Consider the following 24449-nt stretch of genomic DNA (forward strand, 5'->3'; position numbering starts at 1 on the left):
ATGCCGGGTTGGGGACCTAGTAACATGACAGGTGTCGTGCCAAAGTACTTACCCCTGAAAGGAAGTGTATCCCCGGTCGCGGGAGCGAGCTCGCATTCAGCATAACGTGTGCCATTGATTTGACCAAGGTAAATGAAACGATAATACGTGAATTGTTTAAGTTATCGTTTTACTATTGTTGTTTTATCAACGAGTTTTAGCAAAGACCTCTATCCCGTGGCCCATCTATCAAAATTAATTATTTTATTCTTCTGAAGGCTAACGATCGAACTTCATTGCACTGAATTGAGAATGTCTAGTTAGCCTACTGAAAATCCAAGACGACCATACCGTTTCACTCATAAAGCAAACAGCCTTTTTTCCATGGTGAATTATTATCAAAATTATTTAATAATGCATTGCACTTAAATAGTAGGCTGGTCATTGTCATACACAAAAAGTGATTGTACAGATGATGCCATCAAGTGTTTTATTTTGTGAATAATTTACATCATGTCTAATAACAGCAGTGAATATGGACACATTTCTTGTTTCCCGACAAAAGTTATACCGGGATACAGATTTTTTCAGACCGTATTTTCGACCTGCCAAAATATGTAGTCCCGCTCTAAAATCTACAGATGATGGCCTATCATCAAGTGTTTTATTTTGTGAATACTTAACATCATGTGTGAAAAATGATGAATTATAGATGCATGCTCTGTGTTTTTTATTTTGTTTCTAAGATGACCTGACTGATATATGTCACTTCTGTGGATCAGAAGGGACTGAGGCAGATTTGAGTTGGGTAAATAAAACTTAAGAAATGTGAAATGAAATGTTTTGTGATAAAGTTATTAAGAATTTTCTTGTATTTGTCACGGTGTTGTGTGCGGGTTAAAGGAGAAGGCTGAAACAAAGGCTTCAATTCAAACAGTTTACTTAAATAACTCTCACAGGTACAGATAGGCAGGATGACGGGCAGGAACACTCACAAGTCTATAGTAGGCTATCTCTGTAGAATGTGGCGAGGATGGATGGTGGGGGGCTTTCCTTGCTTTCTTGGCGCCACAGGAATTGGAGACTTTGATATGCCATCATCTGTGCAATATGGAGAGGGGGTACTTTTATAGCAGGTTTGAAAACTGTCTGAAAAAATCTGTATTCCACTGAAACATTTGCCAGTAAACAAAACATTTGTTTATATTCACTGCTATTATTAGACATGATGTAAAGTATTCACAAAATAAAACACTTGATGATAGGCCATCATCTGTAGATTTTAACGATCGATCGTTAGCCTTCAGAAGAATAAAATAATTAATTTTGATAGATGGGCCACGTGTAGCTGTCTTTGCTAAACCTCGTTGATAAAACAACAATAGTAAAACGATGACTTAAACAATCCACGTATTATCGTTTCATTTACCTTGGTCAAACCAATGGCATGGCACACGTTATGCTGAGAATGCCTGTATCTGCCTGAAAAAACGGAGGCTGCATTTTCAGGACCCCACTTCTAGGACCGCATTTCTAGGACCCTAGGTTTTCAGTGACAACGCCACCTACCGAATTAGAGGACCAGCGAAGATGAATGACATTCAGAGTGAAAGGGGCTTAATGATAGCAATTCAAAACGCGACATTTCCTTAAAAAAATAAAACAAAGGCGAGTAGTTTGCATCACTGGATATTACTGTCGGTTGTTCAACATTAGTAAAAAGTTGTCAATTTTTAATGTTTATAGCTAGGCCTACTTAATTACACTCGCACTCGTTCGCTGTTCGCACAGTTGGCGTATAGTGCCTTCTTTGATTTGATTGGTCTTCTCGATCATTGTTTGTGGTCATAGCGACTGACGCGCGCTGTTAGACCGCTGAGGCAGACCAGCCTTGGTCACAGGACGTGCCTCAATACATAAGGTGATTACGGCCCTGCCTGCTTATATCAAAGTTATCCCTCATGCTTGGCTATAGCTACAAAGGTCATTTTTTAAATCTGGCACAAATAATCTTCAACTTGTGTTTTATGCACACATTTATGTTTATCTTATTATCACCATTATGACTTATAGGCCTATTGTTGACACTGTCACTGAAGTATTTCGTAATCAACATCTGAAAATCTGCTTTGGACATTTTGCAATTAAGTAGTAATAGCCTATATTTGTACTTTATATTTAAGTACTTTATTGGAAATATTTTATTTTATTATTTGATATGTCCATTATTTTAATTGAACTCTGTGCACCTGCTTAATGCAAAAACAAGCCAGCAGAGGGACCCAGCAGAGCCAGCAGAGGCCTACGCCTCTCGCCAAGGTTCGCTAGATAAAAATAAATAAAGGTTAAATTATGTGATCGAGTTTTGTCATCAAACGCATTTTATATAGCTCTCCATGAGTTCAAGTAATTTATCGTTTATGTGTGTGTTGCAACGGCCCTGTGAACTTTCAGAAAATAAACTGGTTTGTTTTTTTAAGTAGAAAAATATATTATTTAACTTATTTAATTCACTTTATCTGTTATAGTGGTTTCACATATAGTAGGCTAATTCTTATTTCCTGTTATGTTTTTTCATAGCTTGTATTCGTGTGTGTCTGTGAGAGAGAGAGAGAGAGAGAGAGAGAGAGAGAGAGAGAGAGAGAGAGAGAGAGAGAGAGAGAGAGAGCGATTATTGCAGAATATTGTTGAACAACTCTACAGCGACAATAATCGCCAGTATTTTTCATACAGCAATCGAAAACGAAAAAGCATCGTCCGAATAGCTGGAGCCAAAGGTGCGTATGGTTTGGTTTAAATACCTCAAACAGGACGTGACGTCAAATCCTCGCAAAAACCAGAGGATTCGTGTTGTTTCCGGACGCTTCTTTGCTTGTCACATCAGCTCAATACAGCGTCCCACAGGCTGAGGTTAGTCGACCAAAAATAGAGCACCTGCCTCTGGCAGTTAAAACACAAGGTATGTTAAGCGCTCGGTATGTTTTCCAGGCTTACGTGAGAGCTTTTCTTTATGAGAAAAATATGAATAATTCCTGCTCGCCATATCATAGCATTGTTGCTAGCTGGTTAGCTCATCTAAAAGATGACAAGGTTGCCAGATGGAAACATGAATAAAAGCGAGGTATATCGTTGTTTTGACGTTTTGGTCTGCTGTGGGTAAAAAAAACGGTTTTAATTATTCATAATTAGAACATTAATGGGTCGTGTGACTCGTATGTCAATAGTATTGTCAGTGGTTGGCTAGCTTGATGACATAGCGTAGGTTTAAAGAGATAACTTGGTTCACCCAAACATGAACAGTCTTTGTTAATTTAACTTTAACGTTACTCACCTTCATTTTGTTCCGAATTGGGTTGATGATGTTTTATCTTCTGTGAAACGCAAAATGATGCTTTTCATAATGACAGCCTCAGTCATTGTTCACTTGCCTCGCATCTTTTGTCCATGCAATGGAAGTGAATGGTCACCTTTTGTGTTCCACTTTAGAAAGTTCAGGTTTGAAACAACATTAAGACCAATACATTTTTATTATTACTATTTTTTAAGGTGAACTATCCCCCTAGTACATTGATTCAGTGTATTTTAGTGGCTGTCGAATTGTCCTGCACCAAAATGCATTGCTTATTTTCTTAACTGGATGATTTATTATTTTGTTAGCAGCTCTCTGTCTCTTACTTTGCACATACATCCTTTTCAAGACTCAAAACATTTTCCCTGATTTTTTTAGCTGTGAGAAAACAAACCCATCTAACATGCAGTTAATGCTCCAAGATGTTTGTCGTACATGAATGAGATCTGAGCTTGATTCTGGGTCATCTCATGCTGCTATCATGGATTTGAAATGAAAACAGCCTGGTAGTAGCAGGTGCTGCTATGAGGAAATGTGACCGGCTCACAGGGGGATTTCAATTTGGTGCTCATCAAAATCAGATCGAGAACTACATTATTATTTGCATGGACCCATGTAAAACCAGATTCTTTACCATATATTCAATTATTTATTAATGTTTTTCATATATTACTAAGAGATAAAAATGCATTCAGCTTGAAAGAAATCTATTGTATTTTCTGTAACAGGCAGGTTGTCAAATTGCAGTTAACATTGATTTTCCTTATGTCATCATGTTATGTGTAAATCTAAATAGTAATGAGATGAGTAACCTTGGTTGATATTCTGAAAACACCTGTTTTTTGGCTGTACAGTCATGGGCTATTTTTTAAGCTTCTTTGGGCTTTTTTTTTTTTTTAAATCATTTTAATTCATTCCTTATTTTAAATGAATTAAAGGGTTAGTTCACCCAAAAATGTAAATGATGTCATTAACGACTCACCCTCATGTCGTTCCAAGCCCGTAAGACCTCCATTCATCTTCGGAACACAGTTTAAGATATTTTAGATTTAGTCCGAGGGCTTTCTGTCCCTCCATTGAAAATCTATGTGCGGTATACTGTCCTTGTCCAGAAAGGCAATAAAGACATCATCAAAGTAGTCCATGTGACCTCAGTGGGTTAGTTAGAATTTTTTGAAGCATCGAAAATACATTTTGTTCCAAAAATAACAAAAACGATGACTTTATTCAGCATTGTATTGTCTTCCGGTTCTGTTGTCAATCCGCGTTCACGAGGCCAGTGTTGCTGCTGACGTAAGACGAGCTGACGTGTTATCTGGTGCGTCCGTGTATTCGGGTTCAAATAAATATGTCTGGTTAAAAAAAAATGCAAGTCTTCCCCTGTGTCGAAGTCCTTAGAAATGTTTGCAAAGATTGTTTTGTTTACAGCGTGCGTCTCCCTCAGACTGTAAACGAAGCTCGGGCGCACCAGATAACACGTCAGCTCGTCTTACGTCAGCGGACTCATGAACGCGGATTGACAACAGAACCGGAAGAGAATACAATGCTGAATAAAGTCATCGTTTTTGTTATTTTTGGAACAAAATGTATTTTCGATGCTTCAAAAAATTCTAACTAACCCACTGAGGTCACGTGGACTACTTTGATGATGTCTTTATTGCCTTTCTGGACAAGGACAGTATACCGTACATAGATTTTCAATGGAGGGACAGAAAACTCTCGGACTAAATCTAAAATATCTTAAACTGTGTTCCGAAGATGAACGGAGGTCTTACGGGCTTGGAACGACATGAGGGTGAGTCATTAATGACATCATTTTCATTTTTGGGTGAACTAACCCTTTAAGGTTTTAGACAACTTGATTACATTTGTTGTCCTGGACAAATACAGGGCATTGTGCAAATTTTTGCATCCTGTGATTTGTGTATTAATTTTATTAATGAATTTATTCTTTCTTTGTTCTTCTTGAGCCTTTATGTTTAGCTCTTTCATGTAGGATGTGGAAAATGTCTTAAGCTGTAAAGTCTGAGAAAAAATAATAGACTGAGAAATAATTTTTGAAAGTTGATTGAACCTTTAGATAAAATATATTTTTTAAAAGGTTTGCATATTTTTTTTGTTTTGTATCATGACAATACATCAGGCTTTTTATGAATGAATGAGGCTTTTATATATTCATGGGAGAGGGGGCAAAACTTATAATGCAATTCAGCACAACGCCATGCAATACAGTACTTTGTAGTAGGCTAAATGTTCCTCTTGAAACATTAATAACAATATAAATTATTCTTATATTCACTTTATACAATTCATTTATGATTTTACAGCAAAGTCACATGTGCCATACCCTGAAGGTGGACATTTTTAATGGTAAATAGCATAAAAGTACTCAAATTGATAGTTCAAACTGAGCTATCAATCAGAGGGCAAAGGGCTTTTCAGGAAAGTTTTAATCTTGTTTAGAGGCTGTAGAAATGCATCTGATATGATACAGGGGTTAAAGTGCCTGCACGTACATGTGCTAATTATTATTTTGTTATTTATCCCCCATTTGTTTTTCAGCCATTGTAGTTTGTGGCCATGGATGATGACTATTACCAGGTTCTAGGAGTGCAGAAAAATGCATCTCCAGATGACATCAAAAAAGCGTAAGCTTAATCTTTAGTTTAATTTATTCCTCTTTACATCCTCAACAATGCTTGTTATTCAAGATTAAACCGTAATTAAGCTGTAGAAAACGGTATTACTTTTTTTCCAGTGGTGTTAAATATGATAATTTCCCTGTCTAGGCTCATTTGTCATGCTGTATTTCCCTTACAGTTACAGGAAACTAGCTCTGAGGTGGCATCCAGATAAGAACCCAGATAATAAGGAAGACGCAGAGAAGAAGTTTAAGGAGCTTTCAGAGGCGTATGAAGTCCTGTCTGATCGTAAGTCTTAACGATCACCAGACTGAAATGGGGTTCAACAATAAGGGTGGCCCAGGGCAGTCGACGGCCATAACTGACGCATCTACTCATAGCTATCCGATCGTGAATAGACCAGGTGTAAAGGCCCTCTTAAACGCTTTCGAGACGGATTTAAATCCGATCACTCAAACCACAAAACCGGACAAGTGTAAATGCATCTGGTTGTTGAAACCACATGTGTAAATTTTACTCGTCCCAAAATGTTTCAAAAATGAATGCGTCAAAGCGCGAACATTATAGTCCGATATGACAGCGCTACTGCAACAACACGCATCACCGCTGAGCAAGCCAATGCGCAAACTGCCACAAATGAAACACAGCATACTCTTCATTAAAAGTAGTGCGACTTAATGATCTTACCAGTGCCCTCTCTCCTTTTATGGTCTTTGATCTTGAATTCAGCTGATAAAATGCAGCTCATATCTGTTGGTTCCGTTGAAGTTAACTAAATTTGCGTACAGCACGGGAACTGAAGATCGAATTTATATCCGTTTTGCGGTGACGCATTTATGTGGGCGAGTGTAAATGGATAGTTTTTAACAAATCAAATAGCTATCCGATCACTAATAACGCATGGTTACCAGGTATAACAGGCACAAAAATGACACAAGATATACTATACCACTATATACTTCGCTGTTCCCGTGAAACTCAGCATCTTGTTTTCTGTATAAATTACATGTTTTTATTAAATTATTCTTTAGGGTGCCATGTTAAAACTGTATAATATAACACTCTTCAAATCCAGTCCTGGAGGGCCAGTGTCCTGCTGCGTTTAGCTGTAACCTTAACCAAACTCAACCGAACAAGCTAATTAAGGTGTTCAGCAAATTACAGACTGGTGTGTTAAATTGGGATTGGTAGTAAAGTGCAGAAAACTGGCCCTGCAAGACTGGGGTTGAAGAGCCCTGCTGTGTCATTTACAGCTATAAACTGTTGGGGGGAAAAAAGGGGGTTCCTGAAGCGAAACGTGACAGCTGATAACACAAATTGCAGAAAATCGCATGATAAACACACATATGTAAAACATCCCCAGTGCCATTATAGACCTCCCAGCCTTATCAGCCTTGCACAGCAGTCTCTGCACTTTTGAGACACTCCTTCAGAAGGAGGGGTTGTGTTCAGAGGTTAGCGCTGCCACTCTTAATGGCAGACTTTCCTCAAATTCCAAAAAATGAACGATGACTCATGAAATTGCACCCACTGTGAAGTGTGTCCCACTTTGTGTGTCTGGTGTTTTCCAGGTGTTTTTCAGGTCTGGTGCAGGAGTAATATAATAACTAGATTATGGACAACTGCTGTGCAATAAATCTGTTGGTCTCTCACATTTTATGTTGGTATTTTCTGCTCTACTATGAGTTGGTGAACAAAACGTAGTTGCTTAACTCTTGCTTAACTCTCCTTCAGCAAACAAGAGGAACGTATACGATCGGTATGGAAAAGAAGGCTTAACACCAGGTGGAGGTAATACTACAGTAATATTTTTTTTTTATATGTGGTTTGGTCAAATTCTTATTTTTGGATTAAATAAATGTATATAAATAATATGCCAATATAATGACAGTGTACCATGTTTAAACCTGTAACTTTATCATTTGGACAGGAGGAGGAGGAAGAGGGCACTTTAATGGCGACCACTTTGGATTCACATTCCGCAATCCAGAGGATGTCTTCAGGGAATTCTTTGGTGGACAAGATCCATTTGCAGATTTCTTTGGTGAGTTTGTATTTACCTCGCTGTTTTTTGTGAGCATTCAATGGCAGAGCATTTTTTTTAGGCAGTTCATTAAATGTTATATGCAAATCTGTTGTTGTTGTTGTTTTTATCTTTTAGGTGGAGATCCGTTTGGCAATGACTTTTTTGGTGGCGGTCGGCGGCACCCCCATCAGCGGGGCATGAGCAGGAGCCGTACAGGAGGGTCCTTCTTTGGAGGCTTTGGAGGATTCCCACCTTTTGGGGCAGGGTTTTCATCTTTTGATGCAGGTCAGATTTTGCAAATATGTCCACTTTTCATTTCAAAATCTTTTCAATTGATGCAAAAGGGCAAACGTAAAACTGCTGAAAATTAAAACCAAATCCTGTCTAAAAATCTGGAAACTTGTACTAAAAGTCAAACATCAGGGTTTATGAAATCTTTCACAGGCTTCAAGACTGTATAGTTGTTCAGGACATCGCTACAACAGTTGAAACTGAAATTGTATTTTTGGTGCCATTAAACATGTTTTTATAGTATTTTGTGCACACGTTTGCCGACTAACATGATTATTATGGATAAAGATATATATATATACAAATGTATATTATTATATTTTAACTGTAGGTTTCACGCCTTTTGGGCATATGGGAGGAGTAGGAGGTGGCTTCTCTTCCTTTTCTTCAACTTCATTTGGTGGAGGGGGAGGCGGAGGCGGAGGTGGAGGTGGAGGCGGAGGCATGGGGAGCTTCCGGTCTGTTTCAACCTCCACTAAATTCATCAATGGGAGGAAAATCACTACAAAAAGGTAGGCACCCTTTTTTTTTATATACATTCATTATACCACCTACATAGCCTGAAACTAGCCTACAACCCTATCCGGCAAAATACTACTGCCATATGCGTCATTAATGTTAATCAAAGAACAAAAGAAAAAGAGAAAAAAGCACTCACTAATCTTGACAAACTTTTAACTTTTGTAACTTCAATAAGGATTAATTAGTGCTGGGCGGTATACCGGTTCATACCTAATACCGTTTTTTATTTTTGTTATGATATGAATTTTTAATATTCTGCAAGCAATACTGGTGTATGTCGCTTAAACAACGTTCGGAACGCGGCGCGACACTATTTGAGAGGGTCTCTTTTCACTGCTGCACTGTGGTGAGGGCACAGCTATATGGTACTAAGCGTGACGGTGAAGATAGATAGGTTAAACTATAATTGATAGATGTCAAATTATATTGTTTCCCATACATTTGTTCACAATATCAACACAGCCTTATGGAAAATGTATTTGTGGTTGGCATTGACATCGTTGAATAAACATGAGCACTGCACGTTTCAAAGTCAAAACGCGGCACGGGTGTTTTTTTTGTATTGCTATGAATGTATTTTTGAAGGGAACTGACTGTCTTTAGAATAGTTTCGATGTTATTTTTATTTAATCTTTCTTTATCTTTCCTGATAAAGCAGGGGTGCTGCTTTGTGTACAGCCGTTACCGGGGAAACTGTTGTTTCTGATGCGCCTACAGCGCCTCCTGCTGGCACCCCTTTGTAAACAATTTGAAAATGTGGTTAACACCCACTCATGCTTGAAAAAATAAAATACTGTATAATTTTGAAAAATACCTGATATGGATTTGTGGTCATACCGCCCAGCACTAGGATTAATATAGATATTATTTATAAAGTGAAGACTGCAGTGCACCTACCTGAACAACTTAAAACACTAATTCATTTGTTTCTTAGTTCAGTTGTTTTTATTTTTACTATTGCTGATTTGTTTATTTGTTCTTATTTTATTACTGACTGTTTACTTGTCTTTAATATTCTTTTTTTCATTTACATTAGGCTAGTAGTTTTTGCTTTTGTAAGTTTTCTTTAGGCTAAAAAGCATTTAGCACATTTTTGTTTGTGTTTTCAGCAACAAAATGTTTGCAAAAACAAAAAAGTAAAAAATACTTATTATCTTATTGGAATAGAAACTGGGAATTGATAAGAATTGGAGTCGCTAAAATTCGAACGATACCCAACCCTAAAAATGTTTCTTTTTTGTAATTCATAGATGTGGTATTCATTTGTTTCTGTAGAATCGTTGAGAATGGACAGGAACGGGTAGAAGTGGAAGAAGATGGACAGTTAAAATCTCTAACCATAAATGGTAAGGAACAGCTCCTGCGATTGGAACACAAGTAAGATAATGGAGCCCTTTCAGCACAAACTTGAGCTCAAACAATGTTAGTACTGTCGTTCAGATGTCTGTACATTGCGTTATTTTTTGGTTGTTGCCTGTTTGTTGTTTTCCTCCCATCTCCTTTTTTTAATTTTTAGCCTGTTGTTTCTGAACAATTTTTTGGTTTATATATTTATAAATGAGGACTGTCAGTATTTTGCGCAGGATGCGTGTAATTTTACTTTTATTTGGGACCATAATGTGAGATTAGTTTTTCTTTCCGCTAGTACTTTGTGTTGCTGTGTCCTCATGATTGCACATTGCCTTTTGAATAGTGCTTTGGGCTAAAAGGAAAAGAGAATTGTGCTTTGTGCATGACTTTAACAACTAAGTGTGGATTTGGAGTATGTAACTTACTGTTCAAACCTTATGGCAACTTGTCTGATTCGTTTGTATAACATTTGTACATGCTGGTAGAGTGCTAGATCCATTGTACTGATATGCAATTTTTATTCTTTTTAATTAATGAAAATGTTGTTTTTTTTCCCTCATTGTTGCATGTAAGACAACAAATGTTGTTTATAGTTGTAATGTTATTACTAAATAACCTGATGAGAACCGGAGTTAATAATAGAACTGATTTATGACCATTCAACGAACTTTGTGTACTTTGTAAAATAATTTGAACCTAAATAAATGAGTTTCATCCTTTTTGGGGATGTGGCAGCTCTGCAGTCTATGTAGTTTTGCTTTAAGTGAGAGTGATCTTTGATTTCCTTCCAAATCCAATCATTAATGGAGTGTGTTGCAGCTTGTTTGCCTAAACTAACACTCTTTTATAACAAAATATGATTAGATTCTTCTGCGTTTTCTGGAGTTTAGAGTAAGTGATAATGTTATGAGACTAAAATTTATGATCATTAATACTTCAAGCAGATCATAATCGATCAAGGATATTCCAACTAGAAACAATGCGAACGGGGCAATTTATCTTCCTTAAATAGTAACTTTCTTAAGCCATTAACAAATGTCATGTGATGGCACAGAGTTACGTAATGTACATTCCGAAATGAAAACGTATTAAAGAAATCCACTTTCTAACTATTTGTATGTACATTAATAAACTGCTATAATGCAACAAACCATAATATTATTAATCAAAGAAAGTAAAGTGTCATTTCTTTTGTTCCTTTTTTTGTAAAGAGTGGCTAGTTAACTTTTATTAAATAATGATTATAATTTTGATAATGTCTCACACAATTTTTTTAAATTGGGGATAATTATCAGTTAAGTTGTCTTGAATTCTCTATTATCTAGAACATTTCTTCGCTGTTTAGTGCCTTTCATCGATGCCTTTCGTCTGCCAAATGAAGCTGGCTGCAGTGCTACCAGAATGCATGGCTAACAAAACTAACAAGTTTTGTGATTTTGTTTTATGCTCTCTAAATGCATCTCTACCTCTGGATGTCAGAGGTATAGTATGCATAGTGCAGAATTATCACCGTCAAAACAGTTTGGGGAAAAACTGACTGGTAATAGATAGTGTAATAGGGTCTGCAAAACATCTTTTTTAAATTAAAGGCAGATATTATTACACTTATTTAATTAGTTTCTAAACTAAACCGCACCCCTCTCTCTAGGAAGAGCCCAGGAGATGGGCATGCTGGAGGGTCACAGACAGAGGAAGGAGCTCCCTGACTCCTCTTCCTCCTCCTCCTCCTCCTCACACTCTGCAAGGCAGTCAGCTCAGAGAGAGGAGCAAAATAAAACTGCAGGCAAAGGTCAGAAGCCCATTTCATATATCGTGTCAGATTCCTGGAGCTCAAGCATGATGCTTGTGATACTTAAAAGTTATGTATCCCAACAGAGCAAACTGGAGTCAAGAGGAAGAGAATGACGGTGAAGGGAGAGACCAAAAAGGCCAAAGAGTCCTAAATTTGTTGCTGCATCTGAACTCGTAGTACTGATAGTCTGACATACTGTAGCTGTGGATATTCTGTGTTGAGGTCGGAAAAACACTCTAGCGTTTTCTTGTTTGTTTTTTATCTGTTATTTTTTGGATGCAAAGTTACAATTTATAATTTTTTTTTATTATTTTTTTCTGCCGCTATTAATCAATAATTATTACAAACAGTGAATGATCACTGCTCTGAAGAACTGTGACTGATACCCCAATAAAAAAAAAAGGATGAATAGTTTTAATGAAAATATGTGCAAGCGAGCATTTCTTATTCGCATGATTCACAATATTTATTAATGAATGAACAACCAGTTTACATTTCTTTTCCAGTAATAAAACAGGTTTTACCTTTGGTTGAATTTATAGTAATAACAACCCAATGTAGACACTATGCTAAATGCTTGGTATTTGGTTTTAGCCTTGATTGTTATACAAACGTAAAGTCATACTGAGAAATATTAGCCATGTTATCATAGTTTATGAGTAAATACAACAATTCCGTTGAAACAATGTTGTTCATGACGTTTTTGTGAAACTGCAGACTCTCTTCTTTCTGGCGGTCACTGCCCTGAGCAACGGACCCCATTTGCTCTTGCTGAGGAGTTTCTCTTTCAGCTCCTGAAAGACCGGGGGTCCGTCATGGTCTTCGGCCTCTGAGCTGATCTCCATCTTTTGCACTATGAGCTTTAGCAGATTGTGTTGCTTTTCCATAGTCTCTGATATCTCCTTCAGCCTGAGAAATTGCACAGCACATGGTCTGACGTGAAGGGCTTTTGGGTTTAATTTAGGACTTGAATTGAATGACTTGGTTCAGTTAAACATTGTTTTTTATTAGTCAGATTGGTGTTACCTATATTTCTGTTTGGTTAGCTCCCGTTCCAGTGGAGATAACTGGTGGCCGGTAGGACTGAGACGGGTCCTGGACTTCCTCACCTCATTCCCACCGAAAAAGCATCTTTTCTGTGCACAAGAACATTAAATCAGCTTTAATAGCTGGTGGAAATTGCATTGACCAAGGTGAACTTAATGCACAATTATCAGAGATGACATATTCTTATCAATTATCGTGTTGTCAGACCTTTCCTCTGAAGCATCTATTTGGGTATTCTTTGATGGAGACCTGGTCCACCCGCTTCATAAACCAATAGGGAAGCCTCTCCTCCAGATTAGTGTGAAGATCAATCTGTGGAGTAGATTGACAGTAAACCATTGTTTTTAAGGAGAAATGACTTCTTTTTATGAGGACACAATATTAGAGAGTTTGAGTGGAATCACCTGCATTGCAATCCTCTTCAAACATGCGTTTCTCTGAACCTCTGCTATGTCACCAACAGCCAAACCAATCTAAACTCAAAATACACGACTTTGACTGTAAAAAGACATACTGGGCAGTTGTTTTATATTCATTTCAAACCGTGTTTGATTTTGGACTTACCAGAAGGTTCATGAGAAGAATAGGCACGAGTAAGACGAACCAAATAAAGATGGCCAATGTCAAGTTTGGGAAAGGAAGGTCTCCTTGCAGGTAGGGTTTCAGGAAATTGTCCTGGTAGTTGATTTCTCCAACCATCATGACAAAGGTCTGCAGCAGTGACAGGAACATCCTTCCAAAATGTTGCTGTAAAGTAAATTCACATTTTAAATGGGGCATTAAAGCTAGTTTTCCCAAATGAATCGTTTTTACGTTAAACGTTGATTTATGGACACTCATATGCTCACCTGTTCGACCATCAAGGCATAGAAGGACAAAGCAAATCCCAATATCAAGTAGAAGAACAGCAATATAATGCTCAGCAGTGTCCGTGAGATCTCCCGAAACATGACCACATATATACCAATCCGTTCAAACCTACAGCCATGAGAGAATACAGATGGTAAGTCCATAAAAATGTTATGTAATGCTTCTGTAACATAATTCTGTTCTGTGGATGTATTAACTGTCATCTAGTCCAATACCGCTGGAGATAGAGGAGGAGGTTTATCCAGGAGGCCAGAGCTGCCAGTGCTCCTGCCTGCCAGTGCCAGGAACTCTTCGTGTTCATCAGCAACGGCACCACGAACAGCAGAGCACAGATCGCAGCGGACCAGTCCATGTAGTTTGACAGATCTCGCAAATAATTCAACCGCTTCCAAAAACAAGCCATGGTTAAAATGATTGCACATACTTGAACTTTCAGGATGCAAATATTTTCAAACTGATAAAATGGAGAGATTTAAGTTTTTAGAGGAGTCTAGGGAAGAAGAGTCATGCTTCATATTACACTAAAAAAAAGTGTACTTTTTTCAAGATTTATGAATTTCAGTTTTGTATAAGTCTTAAACTTAAATTGAAACATATATATTTTAAAAATATATATAAATACCAATCACAAACTAAATGGTCCATTCCCTTGTTCCATTAACATTTACACAAAATGTTTTATTAAGCTCTATTTGTTTTTTATTCTATTTAAAATGTTGAATCCTTACAATTTATTCATATCATGAATTATTCAATTAAATTTGATGGAATTTCGCTCTTAATTGAAATGTAAATCTTGAAAAAAGGATTACATCTTTTTTTTAAGTGTATAGCTATTAGACTGACCAATTAGAAATAATATTCAAATGATGCAGCATCATATGCTTCTGTCCATAATTGGGGCGAAAAGGGAGCTAAATGAAATTTGCCTCTTTTCGCATAATATAACCAATAATTCATTAACCATTCAAGCATATCCGCTTTAAGTATCACTTTATTGCGACAGCAGGTGAAAAGAAACTTTCACCTCTTGCCAAAAAATTAAATGACACATTAAAGTTGACTAAAGACACGACTAAACTTGAGAGCTATATATGAATTCGCTATAGGAGGATGGAGTTCTTCTAATCTACACAACAATGGTGAGTAAATGTTAGATGAAATAGAGCTCTCCACTCATATCATGTTTAAATACTTATAATTGCCAAGTGTCTGTATACAGTATGACACTGCGAGGGTGTAACACATTATTAATTATCAAGATCACCTGTGCACAGGATAATAATTATCATAAATGTGAGCCTCTCTGACTGATTCCCTCACAGACTGCATTTATTTATGTTGGTTTTTTTGTGTGTGTGGCAAATACAGGTAAGATTGAAAATAGTAAGTGCTGCTTAAACAAACCTGTTGAAAAATTTGCAGGATCTCTTTCCCAACTGCATACATGTTCATAACAAGAACCAAGAGCATGCATGTTGTTATTATATAGGATTGCTGTGTAAATTAAAGAGAATTTGCATCAGTTTTTTTCTTGATGTATACAATGTCACAACATCTTTTTCATGAATTGCCTTAGTATTATTGTACCTTGTACATGGAAGTGCAGACCATGTTGACTGATGTGACATTTCTTGCAGTGACCAATGTGGGCTTCAGGTTCACAATGAGATAAGTTAAAGGAAACACCCCCAGCGCATAGACAGTCATATTGAGCAGATGTGCTTTGATCCCATAGGCATTCCTGTAGAAAAAGGGGTTCAAAAACTCCGGATGTCGAGACATCAAAAATGGCAAATACAATGGCAAATACTCACCATTTCATCTCCAAATATTTCTTGCAGACTGGGTGGGTCAGCAGGCTGACATGATTAAATTTCACCATTGCCTGTAGGGGAGACTTTTTCTGAACATGCCCATTCACAATGAAAAAAAATATATATATATACACTATATAGTATTATTATAGCCTACATATACCTACGTTTAATGCACTAAGTGGTTTGTAGCTGGTGTCTTTTTTCAAGTCTGCTTTTTTAAGATTTTGCAGTGGATGCTGAAGCCACCGGAAGTTGTACTCAATCTGGTGAACATACAAGGTGTTAGTTGAAGTGGTTGTTACTTTAAACATTCAATAAGAAAGGAAACTTACATAGTAATTGGTGCTATTCACATCTTCCTCTGATTCCCTTATGCATGTGTCTAGAAGATGCTGGGGAAATTGCATTGCTTTGCTGGTTAGAGTGTTAAACTTTCAATTTAAGTGCCGGGCATAAGCAACAGTTAAAACTCACTTTAAAGGACTCTGGAAGAAACTCAATCATATCCATGACAATGCAGCGTTTTGCTGAGTTTGATTTGTATGTTGTCATCGCCTCCTCACATCTGTATTCATCAAAGATGAGATAAATGAAGAAACTAGAAAAGACATTTCTAACATTGATAAAAAATAATGGCTAAGCTGACCTGTCACTCTCAATCACAGTGTTAGTGAGCTCCTTCCTCCCATTGTGTACAGCCTCGTGCAAGAAAGAGGCATCATTCTTATTGAGGACGATCTTGGCCCCTCTGTATAACAGAAGTCTTACTGCGGCCACATGACCTGCTCTTGCAGCCAGATGCAGTGCGGTGTTCTATAAGAGATCAGTATTCAGAGCAACATCATCAGTGATATATTCAACGTAAGTGTTCCCAAAATAATCTAAAAGTTTAGGGTCGGTAAGCTAAAATTTTTTTTAAGCTTTTGAAGTCACTTTTGCTCCCCATTGTGATAAAAAAAAATCAGAAAAACAGTAATATTGTGAAATATTATTCGAAATTAGAATGTTTTATATTTTAATATATTTTCAAATGTAATTTATTCCTGTGATGCAAAGCTGAATTTTAAGCATTTTTACTTTAGTCTTCAGTGTCACATGATCCTTCAGAAAGAATAAGGACAAACTAAATACTACAATATTCTGAAATTCATTTAAATTCTTTTTATTCAGCCTCATTCACTGCTACTAAAAAAAGAAAGAAAAAAAAGCTAAATTAAAGCTGGTCTCAGACGTTTGGATCCCAATGTAAATCAGTAGCTATGACAAAATTGTGTCATAAGTGTTTTAGCAAATTAGACAGACTACTCCTTCTCCATCAGTTTTGTTTAGAAGTTTGATGTTAGACGTCAGCAAAGTGTCCATGGTCTGTGTGTATCCTTCAGATGCAGCATGATGAAGGCATGACCATCCTCTATAGTCACTAAACAAAAATATACATGATTCGCATTAGGATTTTAGGAGTTTTACGTTGCTCATTGGGATCATGTTGAAAGTGTGTAAAGCAGGGTTGTTTCTTTTACTCCTGACAAAAAGGGAATTGTGCAATCACTCGTACCTGTGAAACAGCGCCCCCTTGCGTAGGAGAAGCTCAACTACTTTAACGTGTCCTCCACGCGACGCCAGATGCAAAGGTGTCAGTCCTTTCTCATCTCCCTCATTCAGCAGTCTGGTGTCTGTCACCATCTCCAGAATCCTGTGGCATGTGTTGATCCTCCCAAATCTCAACAGAAAAAGAAAATGATGCACATAGCTACAAGTATTATACTGTCTTTAAGCCTATATATAACTGCAGCTTTCCTTCAATTTGTTGAGGAGATTGGCAAATGCTCTTTACTGTTTTCTTATTGCCATTTCTGAATCTTCACAATGACAACAGACTTACTCGGCCGCAAAATGAAGTGCAGATTTCTTCTGTTTGCACTTTTGGTCCAGCGAGACCTCTAATCCCAGCATGTTCTTCACAGAATCTGGTATTCCCAGTCTACAGGCGTAATGGAGAGGAGTACAGCCCTCAATATCCTCATCATTGAGGAGCTCTCTCACACTCTCGTGCTGTGGATAAACCAAAAGAGCCTCACGGTGAACTTCGCGCACAGTCTTCTACACAGTTCTACCTCTTTTTAATGACACTAACAGTAAAGGGCAGCAGTGACTTTTCCTTTTGGATCCCTATAAAAAAGCTGTGGGAATGAGAACTGCAGTAAAAGATGGGTACAGTCTCTTAAAGCCCTGCACGGTTTACCTGCAGTACCTCTGTTGGCAGGTTTTTCAGACCCCTGGGCTGCAGGATGGCCAGATGCAGGAAGTTGCATCCAGATGTGTCTTTTTTCTTCAGATCAGCTCCTATAAAACAAACAGATTCATCAGCTTGTAAGTGTTATTCTTGTTTAGATTATTATCATAAATAATGTTAGACAGTGGTTCTCAACCAGATCCCATAGGTGATCTCAGCAAACATCCAATGGTGCCTAAAAGTATATTTTACAATGTTTTAAAATAAGACAAAACAAGCTTTTAAATAAGCTGAAACAAATACAAATCAAGATATTTCTTAGTTTAATTCATTCCTAAATTTCTGGAATTCTACAATTTGATTTAATTTATAATTATTTTAGTTTGGCTACTTATTTTAACATTCTAATTTCTGTAAATTAAAAAAAGAAGCGGGGCCTTCAAATATTGTTGTCTACTTGGAGTCAAAAAGGGAAAGGTGAGAACCACCGTTATAAGATAGGAAATGATAATACAAATAATAATTTTTAGGGCTGGGTTAAAAAGACCGATTTCACCATTTTAATCAATTCTCATTTTTATGAACCAATATCGAATCTTAAATCCCAGCCACCAGTTAAATGTTTATATTTCAAAAAACAAGTCGAAATGCAACTATGTCATTTAAAAGTTATTACTGTAACATTGTTATTATAAAAATGTCCTTATGTGTAATTTAAATGTGAGTAGCCTATAACCTTTAATATAATGTACCAACTGTCCCTGAGTTTACAGCATTAGTTGAGGGATATTTTTTCCTTGAGAAAATTTGCCAAATACTGTACTGATACATACCCCAATTAATCGATATTGAATCGAACTGAATAAAAATCAGAACCGAATCGAACCGCAAGCTTGTGAATTGAAATTTTATTGAATTGTGAAATGAATGTCAATACCCAGCCCTTATTATCATTATCATCATTATTAAAATAAATAAATAATAATAATTTATTAAGGTTACCTACCATGGGAGATGAGTAGATTGACAGTTTTCCATGCTCCACAACTTGTTGCCAGAAGGAGTGGAGAATGGCCTTTGCAGTCGACAAAGTCAATGTCAGCACCCTGGAACAATAATGTCCGGGTTTACAGTAACTGTCAGTATGTCAAATACAGTTTATTCATTTAACAACTGCACTTGCCATACCTGTGATATAAGGTACTCGGAGAGTTCAAAGTGATCAAAAATCGCTGCTCTGCAAATGGAAAATAAATATGTTAGTTATGTTAGTTTGTTTAGCCTTGTTTAGTCTTGTTTAGTGTGTAAAGCTGAAGTACTTATGTAGGGGTGTCTGGTTGGCCCCATCAGTGATGTTGATAAGGTCACACACTTTATGGTAAGACGAGAACATGACTTTAACAACCTCGATGGCACCTTGACTACATGCAAAGTGGAGAGCAGTGGATTTATCACACTGTAAAGAGATACATTTATGTTACAAATGAAAATAGAATTGAATTGGTTAGAACTGATTCTTTCCTGGTATTCATTTTCATGACAAGATCTTCTTTTACCTGCTGCTGATCAATTTTTGCTCCATATGCAATGCAGAGTTTAATGATGTCGAGATTCCCTCCACGTACAGCCAGGTGGAGTGGACTGCTGCAAGATTTATCCACATAGTTTATATGGCTGTCAATGGACATACCAACTTCTTCTCCTGTGAAAAATGAGAAATACAAGACACTGGATTTTTAGGTACTATGTAATATATGGCCCATATGTTTCAGGTTCAGCGATACAACATCTCACCTTTCAGAAGAATGACCTCCATGGATTTCTTAGCTCCAGAAAAAGCAGCAGCATGAATTGGAAAAAGTCCAAGTTTGTTCTGACGACAGAACTTTGCACCATGTTTGTTCTGGAGAAGAGCGGTTACAATGATTGATTGTGTGTGTGTGTGTGTGTGTGTGTGTGTGTGTGTGTGTGTGTGTGTGTGTGTGTGTGTGTGTGTGTGTGTGTGTGTGTGTGTGTGTGTGTGTGTGTGTGTGTGTGTGTGTGTGTGTGTGTGTGTGTGTGTGCTACAATAAGATTATACGATTATTTATATTCATATTATTATTAAATTAAATTTAACTCAATGGTGGGTGAACATGGATTTGATGCATGCAAGATTTATACATACTTGAATATAATGAATATGTTTCTATCCAATTATTCAATTCAATTAATAGAACTTAAACATTCACCCACCACTGATTTAAAATCAAAATCAACTTACCAATATAACCAGAGCATCATGGTTATCCAAAGAAGCAGCTAAAATGACAGGGGTGTTTCCCATGTCCCCTTCCAGGTTCACATCAGTTTGTTTATGTGAGACAAGTTGCTAAGTAAACCCAAAAGAATAATCATGTTAGCTACATGGAGAGTGTTTCTTCCAATGAAACACATGACTACGGACTTTAGTGTTTTTAGTGCTTTAAGATCTTTTGAGCAGAATGACCCACCTCTACCGCCATATTTTTGCCCAGGCTGACTGCCATATGTAGCGGTGACTGTTGGCTGTTATTTAGGATGTTAGGATCTGCTCCCAGAGTCAGCAGCACAGAGCAGATCCCTGGCTGGTCCTTCTGCACGGCCCAGTGAAGAGGTGTATTCCCCTCCTCATCCCTGACATTGAGCTCTGCAGTGTCAAAAATGACTTTTATTTCTCTTTGATTTGATTTACAGCAAGAGATATATAGTCATGAATTCAAGCTAAAATACATGTCTAAAGGTGTGGCTCGATTACCTTGTTGTCCAATGACCTGCACAATAAGTCTGATGATGCGAAAGTATCCCTTGGATGAGGCATAGTGCAGTGGGCTTGCACCGATGTGGTCGCGTATGTCCAAGTACTTGGAGTGCTTCTCCAGAGCCACTGCGTTTCCTTGCTTAGTCCACTGAAACCAACAGAGTTTAAAATTCAGTCATGAGGAACATTAGACCACCTGCTCAAGCTGTCCTCACAATACTATCAGACAGGGGAAGCGAAACACACCTGAAATGAATGGCACAGAAAAAAATTCTTACACCAACATGTAGGAAGACACATCATGGCCATATTCCAGGGTGACAATATCAAGATTCATCAGGCTCAAATAGTGAAAGAATGGTTGGGATGGACCATGAAGAATCATTTTCACACATGAATTGGCACCTCTGAGTCCAGACCTTAAATTCATCTTTGGGATGTGCTTTACAGAGTGCGTGAAGATCGTGACCAAATATTTATGTGCCTCATGATGGAAATGACATCACAACTTTTATTTGCATCAAGAGGTGCATAAATGTTTGGTCAAGATCTTGTATTGACCATGCAAGAGTCAAGCACTCTGTAAAGTCTACTTCAGCACATGCCAAAGATTAATTTAAGGTCTGGACTCAGAGGTGCCAATTCATATGTGAAATGATTCTTCATAGTCCATCCCAACCATTCTTTCACAATTTGAGCCTGATGAATCTTAATATTGTCACCCTGGAATATGGCCATGATGTGTCTTCCTACATGTTGGTTTAAGAAATTAAAAGCTACACACTCAGTATTAATCAGTTAGGGTTAGAAGAACTGTTGCCAAACAAATAGAAACATAATAATCACTGCAATAATTATCCAATCATAGACTCTTAAGCATTTGCCTATTTAAAAAATCCAAACAGCGACTTTTTGTGTGTGGCCGGTCAGTGTATTTTAAAATAGAAGACAGACCGTTTAAACTGTAAGAATATTTCACAATATTTTTATCAAATAATTTTCGGCCTCGTTGAGCAAAATTAGACTTCATCTATAAACATTGCAAAATCTTGCTGACTCCAAACTTTCTGAATAAATGAGTGAATTTAGATAAGCAGAGTACCTCAAACACATTTGCAGATATCTGGTTGCTCTCGTCCCCATCCATGACACTGTCGAATGACTGCTGTCTAGATTTTGACTCTGTTTTGGAGATGTGTGTCATTTCTGCACCTTTTTTAGTCATCCTGTTAGTGGACCATGAAAAACAAGTGAAAATTTGTCCTTTATTGTTATTTCTTACGATTTTAGCCCTTCTTAAAAAAACAGCCCTTTCAAACACACAAGCTTCAAACAAAAGAGTAATTATATGAAACAGATCATATAAACAACACAAGATGAAAAAGTTAAAGAGGCTTTTGATGAGGCCCAGTCTTACCCATTTGGATTCTCCTCTATATTGGCTTGTGGCTTCTTTGCTATTAGTGAGAGGGTTTTTATAGTGTGGTTAGATGTGTCCTGGTTCTCAGATTACACTGTTTCACTGAGCGAGAGAGAGGGATAGAGCCTTTACTATTTTTCTGATGCAACCAGCCGCCTCCAAATGAGACTTGCGGGCACTTAGAAAAGAGCAAAAATGTAAGCTCATGGAGGCTGAGAATCAAGTTCCACTAGATACATTACATTATTAAGGTTTATGTATGAGATGATATAATTGTGATTCTGTATAATACATGCTATAATTATATTTTATTTTCATCAACCTTCTTTTTTTCAGCTAATTCAATAACTGAAGCATTACATGTGAGATTTGTAAATATCAATCAAGGATTTAGGAGTTAAAGGGTTACATATTAGCATCAGAGTGGTCCGTTTCAGGTCTAAGATCATTTCCTGTGTGGACTGCAGAGGCATAAACCCCCTGATTGTGTTCATGGGCCATTATTGCTCATGACCTCATCAAAAGCATTATTTGTGAGCAATAAAACTAAAGCATCTCCATCTAGGCCTATATAATATTGTAGTGTCTCCATATAAAATATGACAAAAACTTGTTTTATTCATTTCAAACATTTCATTTGGAGCAGAACTAACAAATTATTTTCGTTGATGAAGCAAACAGCTCATACCAATTACGAGCCTGTGATGTTTAGTAACATGTAGATGTTTGCTTTAATAGAGACGATGTTGTAAAAAATTGAATTTTAAAACCAATATTGGTTTCTAATATCTATAATGATTTGAAGATACATTTTAAACATAATAAACGTAGCATATAGTTACTTTAGAAACAGTTTTGAATTTCAGAATTTCCTTCTCATGATTTCAATTATAGTCCAGTTCCTATACTATACCCAAGATTTAAAAGTATTGTAAAACTTTTCAATAGCTATAGTTAGGCTACTTGTGAATTCTCAGTTTTATGATTTAATCTTATCTTTATTATAAACATTTATAGATGTGTGATAAGAAATGGAATAGACTACTGATCTAAAGGTAACATACCTGTATGATCCATAAAAAATATAAAGAATAAACAGACATTTGTCTATTATCATTACCACTTAAGACAATCAATAGGATTCTGAACTTCATCACATTATTTATCACATTTAACTATTCATTGTCTGAAAAATATCACGAACTACTGTATGCTTTTGATTCACAGCCATTATTTTGTACATTCTGTTACATTAAAAAATATTTTCCTTCAAAAATGTATTCAGTTGTCAAGAATGAAAGGCATATTTGTGTTATATTTTTACAGAGTCCAAGCATCCTGATTGAAACAGAAAACACATGGCCCACAGTGTTGAACTCAAATCTAAGGGAGATTTTCAGAATAATTTAGGAAGCGCCATCGGAAGACAAACCTCTCAATGGGATATACCACTGCCAGATACTGTCGCTGGAATGGCTGACTTTGGGAAATTGGTTTAAAATAGCAGGACCGATGGAAAGCACAGAGGCTCTAATCATAGCAGGAGAAGAACAAGCACTCAGCTCTAAATCAATAGGGCCGATCCTCCTGAGACAATCCAGCACCTAATAGCAGGATGCATGATGCAGACAGGAACAGCGTGCGCTTCTGGCACACCAGGACACATGGAAGCATCAGAAGTCCCAAATCATAACCTGAAGCTAATACCCTGACATAATAATTTATAACGTATTATTCATATTTAAATTTGAGTATTAACATTGTCGTTAATTATCTATAAAATAGATAATGTAATGTATTTATATACTTCATAGTTATTTATTTATATTTACATCATGTTTCATGCCAATTAATCTTGTTCTACTAGTTACAGGCTCTTTCTCTCTCTTCAGAGACTAGATTGAGGTACTCTCCATAATCTCTGATTTTCTCTGCGTTGTGAGAGATTTGGGTGAACCTTTACCAACTCAGTTGGTTCTATTGTTACAGGTACAATAGGTTTGTCTCTCTATTTTGTCAAAATCAACACCCAAGACATTGTGGTGTCCTTGCACCTTTTTATTCCATTGGTGCACCAGTGATGTACAGTCTGAGAGTGTGAGTGACTGAGACCTCTCAAGACCAGACAGACGGTGACCATCTGCCTCACAGTTTTGTTCCAATGTGCCACAGTGTAGAAAGCTTTAAACTGTTTCCCATCTAGCTTGGTAGTTTGAGACACAAGAATGACCAAAAAAAAAAAAAAAAACATTTATATGAAAAAACAAAACAAAAAACAAGGCATGTTCTTTTAGAAAGAAGGGACAAAAAAACCAAATGGTCAACAATC

The 24449-nt window shown here is 37.0% G+C and overlaps 2 protein-coding genes across 5 annotated transcripts; one reads left to right on the plus strand and one right to left on the minus strand.

Annotated features, from left to right (window-relative positions):
- The first annotated feature begins 2652 nt into the window (after positions 1-2652).
- Positions 2653-12205, plus strand: dnajb6a (DnaJ heat shock protein family (Hsp40) member B6a). Of its 4 annotated transcripts, none has more exons than XM_077229553.1 (10): positions 2770-2889; positions 5891-5976; positions 6149-6258; positions 7705-7762; positions 7899-8014; positions 8132-8281; positions 8619-8799; positions 10085-10155; positions 11808-11948; positions 12035-12205. In XM_077229553.1, exons 2-10 carry the CDS (start codon positions 5909-5911, stop codon positions 12100-12102), a joined length of 963 nt encoding a protein of 320 aa, XP_077085668.1. In that variant the 5' UTR covers positions 2770-2889; positions 5891-5908; the 3' UTR covers positions 12103-12205. The 4 variants fall into 4 exon arrangements, with proteins under 4 accessions (XP_077085695.1, XP_077085668.1, XP_077085677.1 ...); XM_077229562.1 differs by having other exon boundaries at positions 2805-2938; positions 7705-7761; positions 7901-8014; XM_077229580.1 differs by lacking the exons at positions 11808-11948; positions 12035-12205 and having other exon boundaries at positions 2653-2889; positions 7705-7761; positions 7901-8014; positions 10085-10893.
- A 145-nt stretch (positions 12206-12350) lies between these two features.
- On the minus strand, positions 12351-22221 carry trpa1a (transient receptor potential cation channel, subfamily A, member 1a). Its single transcript, XM_077229541.1, has 28 exons — positions 22118-22221; positions 21803-21926; positions 20698-20848; positions 20414-20589; positions 20185-20292; positions 19716-19824; positions 19478-19623; positions 19241-19377; positions 19110-19158; positions 18928-19027; positions 17931-18031; positions 17571-17740; positions 17244-17408; positions 16994-17108; positions 16335-16501; positions 16163-16253; positions 16021-16080; positions 15853-15951; positions 15686-15756; positions 15459-15612; positions 15276-15365; positions 14084-14253; positions 13847-13976; positions 13563-13745; positions 13403-13471; positions 13206-13310; positions 12978-13087; positions 12351-12860 (listed from the first exon to the last, which is right to left on the minus strand). The coding sequence occupies exons 2-28, from the start codon at positions 21923-21925 to the stop codon at positions 12644-12646; spliced, it is 3366 nt and encodes a 1121-aa protein (XP_077085656.1). The 5' UTR covers position 21926; positions 22118-22221; the 3' UTR covers positions 12351-12643.
- Positions 22222-24449: the final 2228 nt, after the last annotated feature.

The sequence above is a fragment of the Siphateles boraxobius genome, unplaced genomic scaffold (genome assembly GCF_051911475.1).
Source record: "Siphateles boraxobius isolate OS27281-9 unplaced genomic scaffold, OSU_SipBor_1 1, whole genome shotgun sequence".
NCBI classification, from domain to species: Eukaryota; Metazoa; Chordata; class Actinopteri; order Cypriniformes; family Leuciscidae; genus Siphateles; species Siphateles boraxobius.

What these genes read in the sequence shown, in the direction of transcription:
- dnajb6a (XM_077229553.1), top strand. Translation starts at nt 5,909, where the DNA reads ATGGATGATGACTATTACCAGGTTCTAGGAGTGCAGAAAAATGCATCT. An exon ending in GTATGAAGTCCTGTCTGATC is followed by an intron (nt 6,259 to 7,704) that starts GTAAGTCTTAAC and finishes ACTCTCCTTCAG; the next exon opens with CAAACAAGAGGAACGTATAC. An exon ending in AGGAAAATCACTACAAAAAG is followed by an intron (nt 8,800 to 10,084) that starts GTAGGCACCCTT and finishes TTGTTTCTGTAG; the next exon opens with AATCGTTGAGAATGGACAGG.
- trpa1a (XM_077229541.1), bottom strand. Translation starts at nt 21,925, where the DNA reads ATGACTAAAAAAGGTGCAGAAATGACACACATCTCCAAAACAGAGTCA. An exon ending in CAAAAATTGATCAGCAGCAG is followed by an intron (nt 19,378 to 19,477) that starts GTAAAAGAAGAT and finishes ATCTCTTTACAG; the next exon opens with TGTGATAAATCCACTGCTCT. An exon ending in CAATCTACTCATCTCCCATG is followed by an intron (nt 18,032 to 18,927) that starts GTAGGTAACCTT and finishes TTTGTTTTATAG; the next exon opens with GAGCTGATCTGAAGAAAAAA.